Genomic DNA, 19,121 nt, shown 5'->3' with positions numbered 1-19,121 from the left:
TCCCCGCTGTGCCTTCTCAGTGTTGCGGGCTGTCAGCCATCTCACCTCTTCCTGCCTCCCGGTGAGTCCCACAGCTCTGAGTGGGCAAAAGGCTCCAGCCTGGTCGCAGCTTCCCTCCGGATCTCTTCATCGTCAGCCCCGCCATCCCTTCTCTGTACCTCACTTTCCACGGCACCATCTTGGATCTGCCGCTCCGCTTCTCACAACGGCTTTTTCGGCCCTCTCCTGTTCAGAGGTAAGCGTGTCATTCGGGTCAGGGGACCTTCCAGCTTCAGCCAGGCGACTTTTGAAGCAAAGTTATGGGTCTTTTAGCAGGGATTGTCTAGATGTTCTGCAGGAGCTGCGTTGTCTGAGTCCTCTTACATCCCCTGCTAGGCCACGCCCCCATTACTGCTTTATTAACAGGTGAGTTTGGGATTTTCATTTTTGAATCGATGGGGGGGGGGGGTCACAGGGGACAACCTTCCACCACTCCCTTCTCAAGTGCTCATACATTTATCACCTTTCCGTCAGGTGCTATGTTCCTTATCAGAAGGATTTTAATGTTACCACTCTATTCTGTTTTTTCATATTTGTTTTTAGTTTTGCCATCAGTTAAGCTTAAGTAATTGTGTGTGTGTGTGTGTGTGTGTGTGTGTGTGTGTGTGTGTGTGTGTGAGGTGTGTGTGTGTGTGTGTGTGTGTGTGTGGGGTAAATGTACCAGTCACTGTCTTTTGCCATTTTCAGCACCATGAAACTTTTCCTGGACCACAGTTGTTGAGACTAGCTTATTCACTAAAGGGAAAAGAGAGAATGCCGCACATCCATTAATTATATATATTTAAAAAAATACACAGTGCCTTGCAAAAGTATTCGGCTCCCTTGAATTTTTCAACCTTTTCCCACATTTCAGGCTTCAAACATAAAGATAAAAAAATTTAAATTAACGGTGAATAATCACAACAAGTGGGACACAATTGTGAAGTTGAATTAAATTTTTTGCTTTTTTTAAAAATAAAAAACTGAAAAGTGGGGCGTGCAATAGTATTCGTCGCCTTTACTTTTAGTGCAGCAAAATGTTGTCCTAAATGACTGATGATGATAAGTATAAGCCACCTGTGTGTAATCATGTGTCCATATAAATGTATCTGCTCTGTGATAGACTCAGTGTTCTGTTTAAAGCGCAGATAGCATCATGACGACCAAGGAACACAACAGGCAGGTCCGTGATACTGTTGTGGAGAAGTTTAATGTCACATTTCGTTACAAAAAGATTTCCAAAACTTTAAACATCCCAAGGAGCACTGTGCAAGCGATCATATTGAAATGGAAGGAGTATCATACCACTTCAAATCTTCCGAGACCCTTTCATCTCAAGCAAGGAGAAGACTGATCAGAGATGCAGCCAAGAGGCTCCTGATCACTCTGGATGAATAGCAAAGATCTACAGCTGATGTGGGAGAGTCTGTCCGTAGGACAACAATCAGTCGTACGCTACGCAAATCTGGCCTTTATGGAAGAGTGGCAAGAAGAAAGCCATTTCTCAAAGATAGCCATAAAAAGTGTAATTTACAGTTTGCCACAAGCCACCTGGAAGACACACCAAACATGTGGAAGAAGGTGCTCTGGTCAGATGAAACCAAAATCGAACTTTTTGGGAACAATGCCATACGATATGTTTGGCGTAAAAGCAACACAGCTCATCATCCTGAACACACCATCCCGACTGGCAAACACGGTGGTGGCATCATCATGGTTTGGACCTGCTTTTCTTCAGCAGGGACAGGGACGATGGTTAAAATTGATGGGAAGAATGATGGAGCCAAATACAAGACCATTCTTGAAGAAAACCTCTTGGAGTCTGCAAAAGACCTGAGACTGAGACGGAGATTTGTCTTCCAACAAGACAATGATCCCAAACATAAAGCAAAATCTACAATGGAATGGTTCACAAATAAACATATCCAGGTGTTAAAATGGCCAAGTCAAAGTCCCTTCCTGAATCCAATCGAGAATCAGTGGAAAGAGCTGAAAACTGTTGTTCACAAACGCTCTCCATCCAACCTCACTGGGCTCGAGCTGTTTTCAAAGGAAGAATGGGCAAGAATTTCAGTCTCTCGATGTGCAAAACTGATAGACATACCCCAAGTGACTTGCAGCTGTAATCGCAGAAAAAGGTAGCACTACAAAGTGTTATCCTAAAGGGGACAAATAATATTGCACTCCTCACTTTTTCAGTTTTTTTATTTTTTTAAAAATGTTTAAAATAAACGTTACAATCATGTCCCACTGCACCATTAATTTCAAATTTTTGATCTCCATGCTTGAAGCCTGAAATGTGTGTGTGTGTGTGTGTGTGTGTGTATATAGATATATATATATATATATATATAGATATATATATAGATATATATATAGATAGATATATAGATAGATATGTGTGTATACAATATATGTATATATAAATGTGTGTGTGTGGTGTGTAATAAATATATACATAAATGTAATTATGTTGTATAAAAAAATCTTCCGTATTTATTTGAATTCTTTAAATCGAACAATGATCTTGGAAAATGTAAAACTGATGCGTCTCTGGCAAAAAAATAATCATAGTATATAGGAGGAGTAATGAGAACCACATTTTAAAAAAAAAAAACCACTGAACCAATCACAGGAATCAACCAATACAAATAAAAGGAAGGAGAAAAAACAAGTATGCAGATGGTTATTTAGCAAATAATGGTGGCCAAATTTACTTGTGCCCAGACACCATGTCAAGGTGTAACTCTCATCTGGGTCCTACTCTAACTGCTATGCCTCTCTTGTCCAAACTGAACTTTTTTATATGGGCTAGAATAGAACCTGAAAAAGAAAAATTAAAAACACCTGAAATTCCTGGAGGACAGCTTCAGTTTGGACAAGAGGCATAGCAATTAGAGTAGGACCCAGATGAGAGTTACACTTTGACATGGTGTCTGGGCACACGTAAATTTGGCCACCTTTTATTTGTGAAGTAACTCATTTTTCAAAAAAAATAAATAAAATAATGTTTTCTTGGCAGTAATGTGTATTCATATTCCAATGTTCACCATCTACATACTTGTTTTTCTTCCTTCCCTTTAGTTGAGTGCAACTGTTATTTTAGATATTGTATGTCATGTTCAGTATGCACCAGTTCAGACTACATGAGATTAGGAAGTGACGGCAAGTTTTCTAGTTCAACCAATACAAACAACAGATTACCATATCATACACGATGTGGGAACATCTTGCATACAAAATGTCTAAACACCAAATATCCCCATGGTATGCATTTTAAAAGTGACCTATTAAGTATTTATAAATTATATGACATTTTGCATGTAAGATGTTCCTTCGCGTCTGATAAGGTAATCTGTTCTTTGTATTGGTAGATTCCTGTAATTGGGTCCCTGTTGCTTTTATAATGTGACTCGCATTACTACTATATACAATTATTAGGGGGTGGGGGGGGGGAGTTTGCCAGAAATGAATCAGTTTTGAGTCTTCCTATAAAACTGTTCATTTTAATGAATTCAAATAAATAGGTTTGTTTTTTTATAGTTATTGTATACTTCTAATAACATTTTGAAAATGCAGATAAATTTGCATGTAGAAGTATTGTTTAAAGGGAATCTGTAACCAGGTGTTTGCTACCCCATCTGAGAGTGGAATAATACTGAGACACTGATTCCAGCAAAGTGTCACTGAGCTGCTTGTTGCAGGTTTGATAATCTCCTGCGGATAAAACTGTGATAATTATTTTTTTTTCTATTTTTGTCACTAGAGGACTCTTCAACCTCTTCAATATTTTACTTCAGTATTTGTAAACCAAATCCAGGAGTGGGTAAGAATGCAGAAGTGGTGACGTGTTTCTATTATACTTTTCCTCTGATTGTTCCACTCCTGATTTTGGCTTATAAATACTATTGTAAAACACTGACCCGATACAGAAAGTGTGAACGTGGCCTAAGAGAGAAATTGGATCTTCAGAGAGGAAGAGGACTTGAACTCTAGTGCCACCTATTCGAAGCAGCAATCCTAAAAATCAATATCGAATCTTTAATAAGCCTTACCATATGACTTAGGATAAAAGCCAAATAAACGCCAAATCAAAATCTCAATTTGCAGGCGGTATCTTGGTGCATTGCCCCTCGTTATTCCAAAGTATGTATATATAATCCAGAGGAAGTGAGAGCTGTGGCTGGCCACTCACTTCCTGTTGATTTACTTATATGTCTTAACCTCTTCACGACACCTGACGTACTGGGTACGTAATGGATCATGTGAGGTTAATCCCTGCCGCCTGCCGTGGGCAGTCCGCAGAGATCCGTGGACCTGTCAGCTGATTTCAATAGCGGACGTGTGCTTGCCAGATGCAAGTGGAATTGCGTTCCACCCGCGTCTATTAACCCCTTACATCTCGCTATCAAATTCTGATAGCGAGATGTAACAATGCGGCCGGCGTAAGTATAACTTACCCACCACCACCATCAGAAGTCATGTTATGTGATCACATGACTTCCAGTGGTTGCCATGGTAGCACAGGGTTATGTGATGACTCCTGTAGCTATCGTGAGTCACTTCCTCTTACACCCGGCAGACTGCCGTTTGTAAGGGTATGTGCACACGTTGCTTTTTTTTCCGCGCGGAAAAAAACGCACCCTCTGGCAGAGGGGAGAATTGTAAACAATGCTTTTTGAGAAACAACGCATCGAAAACGCATGCGTTTTTCATGCGTTTTTCATGCGTTTTTTTAGGTGCGTTTTTTAAGACTTGTCAGTGTTAATAAAGTTGGTTGAACACAGACCTTTGGAAAAAAAAAACCTGTGATGTCATTTCCTTCTCCACATTCTGTTTGGATAAATGGGAGGGCTTGGAATGGAAGGAGCACCATTTGAATTTTGGAAAAGTTGAAATAAACTTCGCGCACCAAGCCCCTTAGGTACCTATACGTCAGAAAACCCCCACAAGTGACCCCATTTTGGAATCTGCACCCATCAAGGATTTTATTCAGGAGTATATTAAGCATTTTGAATCCACAGCTACTTCACCCAAAATGTTGCTGTAGCAACAATATTCTCACTTTTAGGCCCGTTTCACACGTCAGTGAAAAACACTGACGTTTTTCACTGGCGTGTAAAACACGCAAATGTCCCTCCGTGTGCGTGAATCACGGCACACATGGGTTGTCTAAGTGCAATCCGGGCTCCGTTCTCCGTGGCCTGTGATTGCACTTAGAGATTAACTCACCTGCACCCGCTCCCGCTCTCCATGGTGCTGATCGCTCCCGCGGTGCAGCATCCGGCCGGCGCTGACCCCCGCAGCAGCTGCTTCCGGGTCGGCTGTGTCGTGCATCATGAATATGCGCGACAATAATGAGCCAGCTCAGAAGCAGCAAGCTGCACGGGCTGCAGAGGATATCGCTGGACGCCGGGTGAGTTAAAATGATTTTTATTTTAAAAGCACGTTTTTTTCTGGCACGTGTTTCACGGATCACACCACTGCGTGGTCCGTGGAACATCAGTGATGCCAGAAAAAAATGGACATGTCTCCGTGCGGCAATCCCGCACACGCGGGTACGCCGCATGGAGACACGTGCAGTGAAAAATCACTGATGTGTGAGCAGACCCATTCATTATAATGGGTCTGCGTATGTCAGTGATCCTGGTACGTTTAAAAAAAAGCACAAACGTACCAGAATCACTGACGTGTGAAAGGGGCCTAAGGCTATGTGGCCATGATCCAGCGACACGGCGTCTAGTACAGTGTCAGCCTTCCTGCAGCTGCCCATGCCCACGATTTGGGTTCAGGCTGCTGTGGAGCTCTATGCTACCTGCAGAGAACACTCTCGTCTCCGCAGCATAAATTGACATGCTGAGGCTCGGGAAGCCACACTACCGGTCAGTTTATGCTGCGGAGAAAAGAAGCACAGTGGGCATGGGATCTCCAAAAATCCTTCCACTGTGCTTCTACTGCACAACGCAGCGTTATGGACGCAGGGAAAACACTCAGCGCCCAAAACGCTGCAAACCCTGATTGTGGGCACACAGCCTAAAAAGCGTCAATGGATTAAGGGATGTCAAATATATAGAACGTCCCACCCCCGCCTGCATATTCTAAGCTGGCACCTTTAGTACCTTTCATGTGGCACTAAAGGGTGCCTAGCTTAGTATTTATCCAATAAAAAAAAAAATGAAAAAAATGGCGTGGGGTCCCCCCTATTTTTGATAGCCAGTCAGGGTAAAGCAGACAGCTGTAGCCTGCAAACCACAGCTGGCAGCTTCATCTTGGCTGGTGATCAATTTGGAGGGCTCCCCAGGTATTTTTTTTTTATTTATAAATAAAAATAATAAAAGAAAAATAACATGGGGTCCCCCCAAATTAGATCACCAGCCAAGGTGAAGCTGACAGCTGAGGTCTGGTATTCTCAGGGTGGGAAGAGCCATGGTTATTGGACTCTTCCCAGCCTAAAAATAGCAGGCCACAGCCGCCCCAGAAGTGGCGCATCCATTAGATGCGCCAATCCTGGCGCTTCGCCCCAACTCATCCCGCGCCCTGGTGCGTTGGCTAACGGGGTAATAAATGGGGTTGATACCAGATGTGTAATGTCACCTGGCATCAAGCCCAGCAATTAGTGATGTCACGGCGTCTATCAGACACCCGACATAACTAATTGACAGTAAACAAAAGCAAAAAAAGACAACAAAAAATTTTTTATTAGAAAAAACACTCCCCAAATCATTCCCTTGTTCTCCAATTTAATAAAAAAAAAAATGGGTCCGCAGAAAGCCATTTGGATGTCCCACGTCGCCTCTGGACCTTCTAGAATATGGGGGCACGCTCAGGGAACGTATCCCCCATTTTCTAGGAGGGCAGACCCTCCATTTGAGGAGAGTGGGTGCCAAAAATCTGCACCCACTCTCCCCGGGTCACAGCTGCAGAGTGCGAGCAGCCAGCACAGCTCTCTGAACACAGTGCTGGCTGTCAGCTGCTCTGCACATGTGACCGGCCAGCGTGCACTGTGAAGGAGGAGGGGGCCGCGGGGGATCAGCGCTGCGACCGGACAGGTATGTATGACACCGGGGGGAATAGGGGGTGAACGGGCAGGGCCTGGGTGCATTTTTCTGTCGCATGTCTCAAGGCACATGCGACAGATAACATAGGAGCAGGGCGGCCGGTGCGCTACTGTGCGCGCGGCCATGTTGGATTTTCGGAGGGGGGTCGGGGGTCGGGGCGGGCACTTTGGCGACACCGGGGGCTTTGCCAGGAAGTGAGGTCAACAGGAAACCTCTTGACCTCACTTCCAGGTAAATGCCTGCGTTCTGGCGTGCCGACAAAGGCCGCGGACCGCAACAAAAAAGCAGCTCACTGCGGTGTAGCTGCGTTCTGACCCCACATCATTGATTTCAATGGGGGAGAGAACGCAGCCACAACGCACAAAAGAAGTGACATGCTGCTTTTCTTTCCGCACCGATTTTTGGCATCCAAAACGCTGCGGAAAGAAACGCAGCGTGTGCACTGATTTTTCAGCTTTCCCATACACTTTGCTGGGAAAGCTGAACGCATGCAATTTGCCACTGAAACGCTGCGGTTCAAAACGCAGCGTTTCCGCGGTAAAAAACGCAACGTGTGCACACAGCCTAATAGGAGAGCTGCTTTTCTCCAGATCTAAGCTGTGTAGCTGTGATCTGGAGAAATGAATGAGCGATCATTATACTCCCCTAGGGGACCTAGTAAAATTAAAAAAGATTTGGAAAAAAAAAATAAAAAACCTAAAAGTTCAAAACATCCCCCATTTGGCCCATTGAAAATTAAAGGGTTTAAAAAATAAAAAAATATACACATTTGGTATCGCCGTGTTCAGAAACGCCCAATCTATCAAAATATAAAATCAGGTAATCCGATCAGTAAACTGCGTAGCAGTGAAAAAATTTCCAAACACCAAAATAACCTTTTTTGGTTGCCGCAAATTTTGCGCAAAATGCAATAACAGGCGATCACAACTTAGCATCTGCTCAAAAATAGTACAGTTAAAAACGTCATCAGGATGCAAAAACTAAGCAGTCACTGAGCCATAGATCCCGAAAAATTAGAACGCTACGAGTTTCAGAATATGGCACAAAAAGAGCGCCCCTTCTTTATGACAAACTTGTGAATTTCTTTAACCCCTTAGATAACAGTAAACCTATTCATGTTTCGTGTCTACAAACTCGTACCGACCTGAGACATCTCACCAACACATCAGTTTAATCACATAGTGAATAAAATATCCTAAAAACTATTGTGGGATCGTATTTTTTTGCAGTTTTTCCCGCACTTGAAATCTCTTTTGCTGTTTCCCAGTACACTATATGGTAAAACTTATGATTTAAAAGTACAGCTCATCCCGCAAAAAATAAGCCTTTATATGGCTGTAAAGATCATGAAAAAAGAAAGGAAAAAGCAAGGAAAGAAAAGAAAGAAAAAAAGCAAAGGGGGGGGGGGGGGGGTGATTACCACTTATATTATGAATCATTTTATTGTGCACTTATATATGATAATGGTAATCACCCCCCCCCTTTTCTTCTTTCTTTCTTTTTTTTTTTTCTTTCCTTGCTGTTTCCTTTCGTTTTTCATGATCTTTACAGCTCATTCCACGTGTCTGAGTCATCACTCTGATACCATGTGGGTGTTGACGTCAGAGCTGCTAATGTGGCAGTATAGATTCTTCTATAAGTAACCAGTCTGTAAGCTGCATGTATGATTTCTTTTTTTTCCTGAAGGAGACGGTCCTTGTCTCTGAAACGCGTTGGATTGGCTAAAATAAATAAGAGATTACTTTTATCTTCTTGACATCAGTGTTTTTTTAGCACGGCATAAAACCCGTTTTTCCTATATGATATTTGCTGCCATATTTATTTTCAATAACATTATTTTTTCTCTGTGTGATATCTTTTTTTAACCCTTTATTGGAGATTCTTAATGGCTGGGTCAAACTTGGCCTGACATTAAGAATCTCGGGCTTTATATTAGCTAGTAAAACAAAGCCGGTATTAACCCCTTATTACCCAGCGAGCCACCCGTCACCAGGGCAGCTGGAAGAGTTGATACAGCGCCAGAAGATGGTGCTTCTATGAAAGCGCCATTTTCTGGGGTGGCTGCGGACTGCATTTCGCAGCCGCGGGGAAGCAGAAAGCTTGGGCTACCCTGCGCTGCGGATTAAAATCCCCAGCTGCCTAGTTGTACCTGGCTTTTTTTTTTTCTTATTTTTTAATTATTTCATGAAATTTATGAAATAATTAAAATAAGGGCTTCCCCTATATTTTTGGTTTCTAGCCGGGTACAAATAGGCAGCTTGGGGGTTGGGGGCAGCCCGTATCTGCCAGCTGTACCTAGTCCACGTTGTCTTTTTTTTTTTTTAGTTTTTGGGCAAAAAACTTAAAAAATAAAAAGGGGGCTTCCCTGGATTTTCCATTGCCAGTGAAGGTAACACCAAGCAGCGGGGGTTAGCAACTAGCAGTTGCTTGGGTTACCCTTAGCAATAGAAAATGCAGCGTGAGCCCACGCATGTTGTTTTTTTTTTTTTTTTTTTTTTTTTAATTCCTATTCCTAGGGTTAGGGTTGTGTTTTTTTTTTTTTTTTTTTTAATTAATTAAAGAAAAATAGAAATGGGCTTCGCCCATCAAGCATTTTACTGCTCACTCATCCCTACTCCTAACCACACAGCCAGAAGAACAAGTAATCAGATCAGCTGACTCCAGTGTTGGTCATTTACTTGTTCTGTGACCACCTGCATCAATCGCAGCGTGTGCGGTCAGCTGAGTTCAGCCGGCACTGGAGTCAGCTGATCTGCACTCGGCTGAACTCCAGACCACACAGCCCGCACACGGTCACACGTTATCGGCAGCAGCCAGTGACTGCTGTTAACCTGTATCCATCGCAGCGTGTGTGGGGTGTGAGATCAGGAGTCAGCTGACTCCAGTGCCGGCCGATACATTCTGTGTCCCGCTGCAGAACGATCCGGTAAAATAACAATTGCGGTTGCACATGCAATCCACAGGATCCGGTCACATGCGTTTTGCGTTTTTTTGCCGACTGGCAAAAAACCTCTGATGTGAAAGTAGCCTAAGGCTATGTGCGCACAAGAAAAAGGATTTTTCTCAAGAAATTTCTTAATAAATTTCTTGAGTGAAGGTTTAGCGAACCTGCGTTTAAAAAAAGCACCAATAACGCACCGAAAAACGCGTGCGTTTTTACCGCGTTTTGGTGCGTTTTTGGTGCGGTTTTTTTGCAGGTTGGTCCCTGCGTTTTTTAATGTTTTTTAACAGCAATAAATAATATAGATAATGGATAGATTGATAGATAGACATAGATAGATAATGGATCGATAGAAAGATGGACAGATGAATAGCTAGATTGATAGATAAATAGATAATGAATAGATAGATGGATAGACAGATGGATAGATAATCAATAGATAGAGGACAGATCAATCAATCAATAGATAAAGTCTCTGTGAGGACAAACTAGAGTTCTCGAGAGATGACCTGTAGTTACTCCTGCTGCATTCTCACTGAACGAGGCTGCATTGAGTATGTGTCAGAGGTGGTTGAATGCAAGCGTTGTGGGACCTCGGTGGATTACGCCGGAGCTGTGTGTTGGGGGGGTTTAATAAAGTGGTGAAAGAGGGGGCTTTTTTGTTATTTTATTTGAAATAAAGGATTTTTCGATGTTTGTGTTTATTCACTTTACTTACGGGTTAATCATGGAAGCTGTCTCATAGAAGCTGCCATGATTAAGCTAGGACTTAGTGGCAGCGAGGCGCTGCAATTAACTCGTTATAACCCTGATTGCCACTGCATCACGGCAATCAGTAAGAGCCGGGACTGTCACATAATGGATGCGACATTCTCGGTGCAGCAGCGGGCTTATATTCTCGGCTGCAGGGCATTAACCCTGGCCATCGCTTTCCCCAGTCTGAGAATACTGGGCCGCCGCTGTGTTTACCTTGGCTGGACGGTAAAAATACGGCGGAGCCCACGTTTTTTTTTTTTTATTTTTTTGGGGTTTTTTTCCGTTTATTTTTAATATGTATGTGTATTATGTATGTCTGTGTGTGTGATCTGTGTGTGTTTACTCTCTGCTCAGCTTCCTCTTCCTGTCATAATGACATCACTTCCCTGCAAAACGCAGTAAAGTGATGAACTTTGTCCCGAAAAACGTGAAATAACGCGGGAATAACTCAATGAAACGCACATCATTTGCTACCTGTGTTATTCCCTGCTTGATTTCATGATTACATTACAGTCAATGGAATGAATAACGCAGTTACCAGCAGAAAAGAAGTGACATGCTCATTCTTTTTCTCAAGAAAATCTACTGAAAGATTTTCTTAAGAAAAAAACGCAGCGTGCGCACAGCTAATTATTTTTTTCCATAGGTTTTGCTGAGGAATGTCTGCAGAAAGGTTACAACCATTTTCTCAAGAAATTTCTGCAGCAAAAACGCAAACAAACACGGGTAAAAACGCAGTGTGCACACAGGGCCTAAAGCAGCTTTTCTCCAGATCTGAGCTGTGTAGTTGTGATCTGGAGTTATAGAAGAGTGATCAAAGTGCTGATCGTTATAGTCCCTTATAATGATCGCAAAAAATAAGCCGTCACTGAGCCATAGATCCCGAAAAATAAGACGCTACGGGTTTTGGAAAATAACGCAAAAAGTGCACGACTTTTTTTGGACAACCTTGTGAATTTTTTTAACCCCTTGGATAAAAGTAAACCTATTCATGTTTGGTGTGTACGAACTCGTACCGACCTCAGGCATCACACTGGCACATCAGTTTTATCATATAGTGAACATGGTGAGCTATTGTACGATCGCATTTTTTTTTTTTTTTTGCAGTTCTTCCACACTTGAAATTATTTTGCTGTTTTCAAGTATACTATATAGTAAAACTTATGGTTTCATTTAAAATTAAAACTCGTCCCGCAAAAAACAAGCCCTTATATGGCAAGATTGATGGAAAACTGAAAAGTTACAGCTCTCAGAAGGAGAGGGAAAAAAAAAACGGAAAAACGCCCGGGGGTGAAGGGGTTACAGTGTGGACAGTGAATGGAGGTGATTGGGCGCAACCTAACAGGAGCCCCAGGAGAGCGAGTGGTAGCACAGCTGGAACAGCATCGGCATGGCATGGGAGGTGAATGTGTATAAACTTTTTTTATTTTAAAGGGACAAACGTGGAGTGATAAAAAGAAGAAAAATACACAATCAACCTACACTGTGTGCAGAATTATTAGGCAAATGAGTATTTTGATCACATGATAATTTTTATACATGTCCTACTCCAAGCTGTATAGGCTTGAGAGCCAACTATCAATTTAGTAAATCAGGTGATGTGTATCTCTGTAATGAGGAGGGGTGTGGTGTAATGACATCAACACCCTATATAAGGTTGCTTAATTATTAGGCAACTTCCTTTCCTTTGGCAAAATGGGTCAGAAGAGAGATTTGACGGGCTCTGAAAAGTCCAAAATTGTGAGATGTCTTGCAGAGGGATGCAGCAGTATTGAAATTGCCAAACTTTTGAAGTGTGATCACCGAACAATCAAGCGTTTCATGGCCAACAGGGTCGCAAGAAGCGTGTTGGGCAAAAAAGGCGCAAAATAACTGCCCATGAATTGAGGAAAGTCAAGTGTGAAGCTGCCAAGATGCCATATGCTACCAGTTTGGCCATATTTCAGAGCTGCAACACTACTGGAGTATCAACAACCACAAGGTGTGCAATACTCAGGTACATGGCCAAGGTAAGAAAGGCTGAAAAACGAGTCCATTGGTAACCCTGGTGTATTCCTATCCCTAGATGCGGAAAAAGCGTTTGACCAGATACACTGAGGCTATGTGGATGCCATTTTGGACACATTTGTTTTCTCTGGTAATATAAAGGATGCTATTATGGCCTTATACAAAAAAACCAAATGTTTCGGTCTGTGCAGCAGGCTTCTATTCTGATAGATTTGACCTGACTAATGGTACCCGCCAGGGTTGCCCCCTTTCTCCTATAATTTTTGCTTTAGTCATGGAGCCCCTGGCGGAGTCCATTGGGCTCAACCCGGAAATCTCTGGAGTTAAAATAGGCCCTGTAGATCGGTCTATATGCAGACGATGTAATATTCTCTTGCACTGATAGTGAAAGATCATTGATAGAGATCAAAAACGCTCTCCTTGAATTTTCTAAGATTTCATATTACAAGCTAAACGAAGGAAAATCGGTTCTCTTCTCAGTTAATGTTCCACCATCTGTTAGAGATAGAATCTTCTCACTTGTCCCATATACTTGGGCCCAGGATGGCTTTTCATACCTAGGGCTAAGGATTTGTAAACTTTCCAATATTGTCAAACAGAATTTTAATACTCTGCTTGATTCCATATGAAAGGACATAGACAATCAAATACATTTACCCCTTTCCTGGAGGGCGCGCATTCAGATAGTTAAGATGAGGTTCCTATCAAAAATTATCTATTTATTCCGCTGTCTTCCCTTTAGGTTCCCCAAGAGTTTTTCCTCTTTCCTGCAGGCAGTTGTGAGCAGATTTATTTGGGCAGGAAAGAAACCTAGGATTGGTATGTCTACCTTATTTTATAGTTATTCACATGGTGGTCTGGGGGTCCCGAATTTTTATTTGTACCATAAAGCAGCGGTTCTAGAGGCGTTAAGGGAGTGGTATGATGATTCTAGTACTCACAAATAGGTGCTTGTGGAGGTTTCTATTGGAGGCGCGAGTACTTAGTTCCTTTGGCCCCTCTCTTCCCCTGCAGACAATGAAAGTGGCATTTTCTTACTGGTCTGATCTGGTCTCTATTCGTCAGGTGATTAAATCTGAGTCTATCTCTATTAGAGTCTTGGAGCTTCATGTGGATGGCTTCACGTTAGTCAATTGGGTGAGGAATGGTATTATGGTCATGAAAGATATCTTCTTAATTCAGGAGTTGAAACCTTTCTCTGTCCTAATGGATGAATTTGGCCTTTACATTAATAACTTCTACCAGTATCTGCAAATTCGGCATTTTTTAAATTCATGCTGTTTGCTCGCCAATACAGCAATTTTTAGTTTCTCCTCCTCTCAAAAACATGGCCTTTCAGTAGTATATAAAGTGTTTAATTCCCCCGGTAATAGTCCTAAACAATCGTATATGAGGCGCTGGGAAGGGGCTCTTGCTCTCCAAGCCCAGACCAATGGTGGTCCGCTTCTGGCGACCTGCAGAAATATTCCTCCTGTATCAATCATCTTGAGCAGCTTAAGAAAGTTCACTTTGACTGGTACTACACCCTGCTGAAGATTTCCAAATTCCGTGGTTCCTATCCCCAATCCTGCTGGAAGGGCTGCTTGGGTGTTGGTTCCCTAGGGCACGTGTGGTGGGATTGCCCACTCATCTTGCCTTTTTTGGAAGAAGTGTCTAACATTACTACCAAAGTTACAGGCCTGGCTGGAAGTTTGAGCGGTCCGCTAGCGGTTTTGTGGATCGGTTTACATATATTCCCTGGCGATTTGAGACCAATTGTATCACACATTCTAATAGCAGCACATATGTGTCTGGCAGACCACTGGAGAGAAATAACTATCCCCTCTAAATTGGAAATTATCTAAAAACTTAATAAACATTACTAATACGAGCTCCTTCTGACCTCAGATCTGTTTACCAAAAATAAAATAAGGAATCGTTGGTCCCCCTGGGTGGTGTCCAAATTCTCGTCCTTCCAGTCCTGATTGGTGGACCTGTTATCTTATTACCTATCATCCCTACCCTTGCTTCCTATGTTGCAAATTGTATGCCCTAACCCTACTATGCAGAATTTTCTGACTTTACTTTGAATTTTATTGGCATGCTGTTATAGGACAAATTTTTCAACTGTCCGCATGTTTGTTGCGGTGTATAACCTGTATTATGTAAAATCTTAATAAAAATGAATTGAAATAAAAAAAAGGAAGGCTGAAAAACGACCACCTTTGAACAAGAAACATAAGATAAACCGTCAAGACTGGGCCAAGAAATATCTTAAGACTGATTTTTCAAAGGTTTTATGGACTGATGAAATGAGAGTGACTCTTGATGGGCCAGATGGATGGTCCAGAGGCTGGATCAGTAAAGGGCAGATAGCTCCACTCCGACTCAGACACCAGCAAGATGGAGGTGGGGTACTGGTATGGGCTGGTATCATCAAAGATGAACTTGTGGTACCTTTTCAGGTTGAGGATGGAATGAAGCTCAACTCCCAGACCTACTGCCAGTTTCTGGAAGACAACTTCTTCAAGCAGTGGTACAGGAAGAAGTCGGTATCGTTCAAGAATAACCTGATTTTCATGCAGGACAATGCTCCATCACATGCATCCAACTACTCCACAGCGTAACTGGCCTTTAAAGGTCTAAAAGATGAAAAAATAATGACATGGCCCCCTTGTTCACCTGATCTGAACCCCATAGAGAACCTGTGGTCCCTCATAAAATGTGAGCTCTACAGAGAGGGAAAACAGTACACCTTTCAGAACAGTGTCTGGGAGGCTGTGGTGGCTGCAGCATGCAATGTTGATCGTAAACAGATCAAGCAACTGACAGAATCTATAGATGGTAGGCTGTTGAGTGTCATCATAAAGAAAGGTGGCTATATTGGTCACTAATTTTTTGGGGTTTTGTTTTTGCATGTCAGAAATGTTTATTTCTAAATTTTGTGCAGTTATATTGGTTTATCTGGTGAAAATAAAAAAGTGAGATTGGAATAGATTTGGTTGTTTATTAAGTTGCCTAATAATTCTGCATAGTAATAGTTACCTGCACAAACAGATATCCTCCTAAGATAGGCAAATCTAAAAAAAAAAAAACCACTCCAACTGCCAAAAATATTAAGCTTTGATATGAGTCTTTTGGGTTGATTGAGCATTTAGATGTTGATCAATAATAAATCCTCTAAAATACAACTTGCCTAATAATTCTGCACACGGTGTAGTGCATACAACTTACATCTTGTTTTCTTCTTTTCCAGGTCTATCCTTTTACGTCGACTTTGTAGCTTGATGGGAACAGTTTTTCTTTTGAGATGCGTAACTATGTTTGTTACATCTTTGTCTGTTCCTGGTGAACACTTGCAGTGTTCAGGAAAGGTAAGACTCTTTTTAAAATGGTATAGCATTAATTAGTCAAAACACATACAAGAAAAGCTTGCATCAGCTCCCAGGTTTCAAATATAGATGGTGGCCTCTTTGGGTGCAGTGAACGGACAGGCCGGCTACTGTGCAATACAATCCAAAAAAGCGCAAATACCAGCATCCGCAAAATTAAATAAAAACACATTTATTAATCTGTATGATATTAGCCCAATCACAACAGAGGACGTACCTGTACATCCTAAATCATGAAGGTGTAATCATCACCAGCTGCTGCGCTGAGCCTGCTGCGATTCCCGCACATGTTTGCTGATTTGTACAGCAGACATGTGCATTGCAGGTGGATCCGCAATCCATCTGAGCCTGTTAACCCCTTAAATCTCGCTGTCAAAATGTGAGCACAATTTAAATAATTGTAGCTGGTAATGCGCACATACCGGCCGCCATTGGATGCCCCGTGACGTGATCACGGGGAGCCGATGCTTGTCATGGTAGCACAGGGTCATGTGATGACTTCTGTCGCTATCGTGACTTGCTTCCTGGTACAGGCAACAGAGTGCTGCCTGGAACAAAAGATGAGTATTTCTCCTGTTCTGAGCTGTGCAGTTCTGATCAAGAGAAATGAATGAGTGATCAGACTGCTGATCCTTTATAGTCCCCTAAGAAGACTAGCAAAATAAAGAAAAAGTTTTAAAAAATTAAAAAACCTAAAAGTTCAAATCACTCCCCATTCACCCCATTGAAAATTAAAGGGTTTAAAAAAAAATATACATGCATATGGTATAGCTGCATTCAGAAACGCTTGATTTATTAAAATATAAAATCAATTAGCTTGTTCGGTAAACTGCATAGCAGCAAAAAAATTTTAATGCCAAAATTACGATTTTTGTCGTCGCAAATTTTGCGCAAAATGCAATAACAGATAATCATAATTTAGCATCTGCGCAAAAATTGTACTATTTAAAATCGAGAGCTTGAGACGCAAAAAATAAGCCATCACTTAGTCCCATATCCCGAAAAATGAGAATTCTATGGGTCACGGAAAATGGTGCAAAAAGTGCACTTTTTTTTTTGAGAAACTTCTGAATTTTTTTTTTTAACCCTTTAGATAAAAGTACAAGTATACATGTTTGATATCTATGAACTCGTACCAACCTGAGGCATCATACCGACACATCAGTTTTACCATATAGTGAACACTGTGAATAAAAAATATCCCAAAAACAATCAAGCAATCGCAATTTTTTTGCAATTTTTCCGCACTTGGATTTTTTTTTTTTTGCCATTTTCCATTACACCACATGGTAAAACTTATTGTATCATTTTAAAAGTACAACTCGTCCTTGCAAAAACAAGCCCTCGTATGGCAAGATTGTTGAAAAATAATAGTTATGGCTCTCTGAAGGGGAGTGAAAAAAATGGAAAATCACCTGGTGGTGAAGGGGTTAAAATGACACACTAGCAGGTTTATGCGTCTCAAGCATATCACACGCTTAGTCACTATTAAGAGTGCTAGTGTCTGTCATTTTAATATCTTATGGATTAATAAACGTTTTTATTTTGCAGATACTGGTATTTGTAATTGTTTGGATAGCATTAATTAGCCATAGATAAGTTACATAGGTTGAAAAAAGACCTAGGTCCATCTCGTTCAACCTTCCTTCACCAATTCTATATCTATCTTGTCATTAAATCGTTTGTAACCAACAATGTTGTGTGTACTGAGGAAATCATCCAGCTCTTTTTTAAAAGCTGTTAAAGTACCATGTTTTTCCAAAAATAAGCCCTAGCAGGGATTTTCAGCATTTTCGGAGGAAGGCTTAAATATAAGCCCTCCCCCCAAAATAAGCCCTAGTCCCGGATCAATAATGAAGTGTCCGTGCAGCTAAAAAAGATACAGATACTGCAGGACACTTCATTATACACAGCGGCACCCGGCAATCACTCACCCGACACCGAGCAGAGGACCTGCAGTGATCACACACCCGCACACATCAGCTCACACACACACACACACACACACACACACACACACTCACACACCAGGTCTCACACACAAACATCGGATCGCACACACAGTCAGATCGCACACACAAACATCGGCTCACACGCAAACAACAAATCTCACACACACACACACACACACACACAAAAACATCGGATCGCACACACATCGGATCGCATACACACTCACCTCATCCAGTGACACCGATCTCTTCTCGCCGGGAGAATCCTGAGAGGCAGTGCAGTGCAGCGCGACGAACAGGACCTGCGGCCGGACACGTGACTTGCTCTCATTCCCTGCTGCCGTAAGTGCTGGATGTGATGTGATGTGATGTGATGTGGTGTGTGTGTGTGAGTGTGTGTGTCTGCAATTGGCTGTGTTTTTCTGCGATCGGCTGTGTGTGTCTGCGTTCGGATGTGTGTATCTGTGATCGGCTGTGTGTGTCTGCGATCGGATGTGTGTATCTGTGATGGCTGTGTGTGATCTGCTGTGTGTATTTGTGATCGGCTGTGTGTGTCTGCGATCGGTTGTGTGTATCTGTGATGGCTGTGTGTGATCTGCTGTGTATATCTGCTATCTGCTGTGTGTGTATCTGTGATCGGCTGTGTGTATCTGTGATCGGCTGTGTGTGCCTGCGATCTGCTGTGTGTGATCTGCTGTGTATATCTGTGATCTGCTGTGTGTCTGTGTGTAATCTGCTCTGTGTGTCTGGGATCTTCTGTGTGTGTCAGCGTATCAGCTAGCAGCAGGGTAGGACAGCGTGCAGCACCGACTGGAGATCACAGGAGGACCTGGGAACCACGCAGACGTCCTGGTCTGGTGAGTATGAGTCTCCTGGGAAGTGGGGGGGTCTGCTTTTTTTGGGGGGTAAACTTACCCCCAACCGTGTTTCTCCAAGAATAAGACCTCCTCCAAAAATAAGCCCTAGCGCTTTTTTTGGGGGGCAAAAAAAATATAAGACAGTGTCTTATTTTTGGAAA

At 42.3% G+C, this 19,121-nt stretch overlaps 1 protein-coding gene across 2 annotated transcripts in view; it reads left to right on the top strand.

Annotated features, from left to right (window-relative positions):
* The window catches only part of SAMD8 (sterile alpha motif domain containing 8), a 231,887-nt gene that overhangs the window by 146,073 nt on the left and 66,693 nt on the right, over window positions 1–19,121 (top strand). For both annotated transcript variants that reach the window (XM_075349095.1, XM_075349094.1), the window contains one exon: window positions 16,016–16,133. In XM_075349095.1, the coding sequence (XP_075205210.1) occupies window positions 16,016–16,133 (118 nt within the window). The remainder of the gene's footprint in view (window positions 1–16,015; window positions 16,134–19,121) is intronic.

Source organism: Anomaloglossus baeobatrachus, chromosome 5, assembly GCF_048569485.1.
Source record: "Anomaloglossus baeobatrachus isolate aAnoBae1 chromosome 5, aAnoBae1.hap1, whole genome shotgun sequence".
Taxonomy (NCBI): Eukaryota; Metazoa; Chordata; class Amphibia; order Anura; family Aromobatidae; genus Anomaloglossus; species Anomaloglossus baeobatrachus.
Note: the sequence above shows the minus strand (reverse complement) of the source record. Positions and strands in the feature narration are given on the sequence as shown.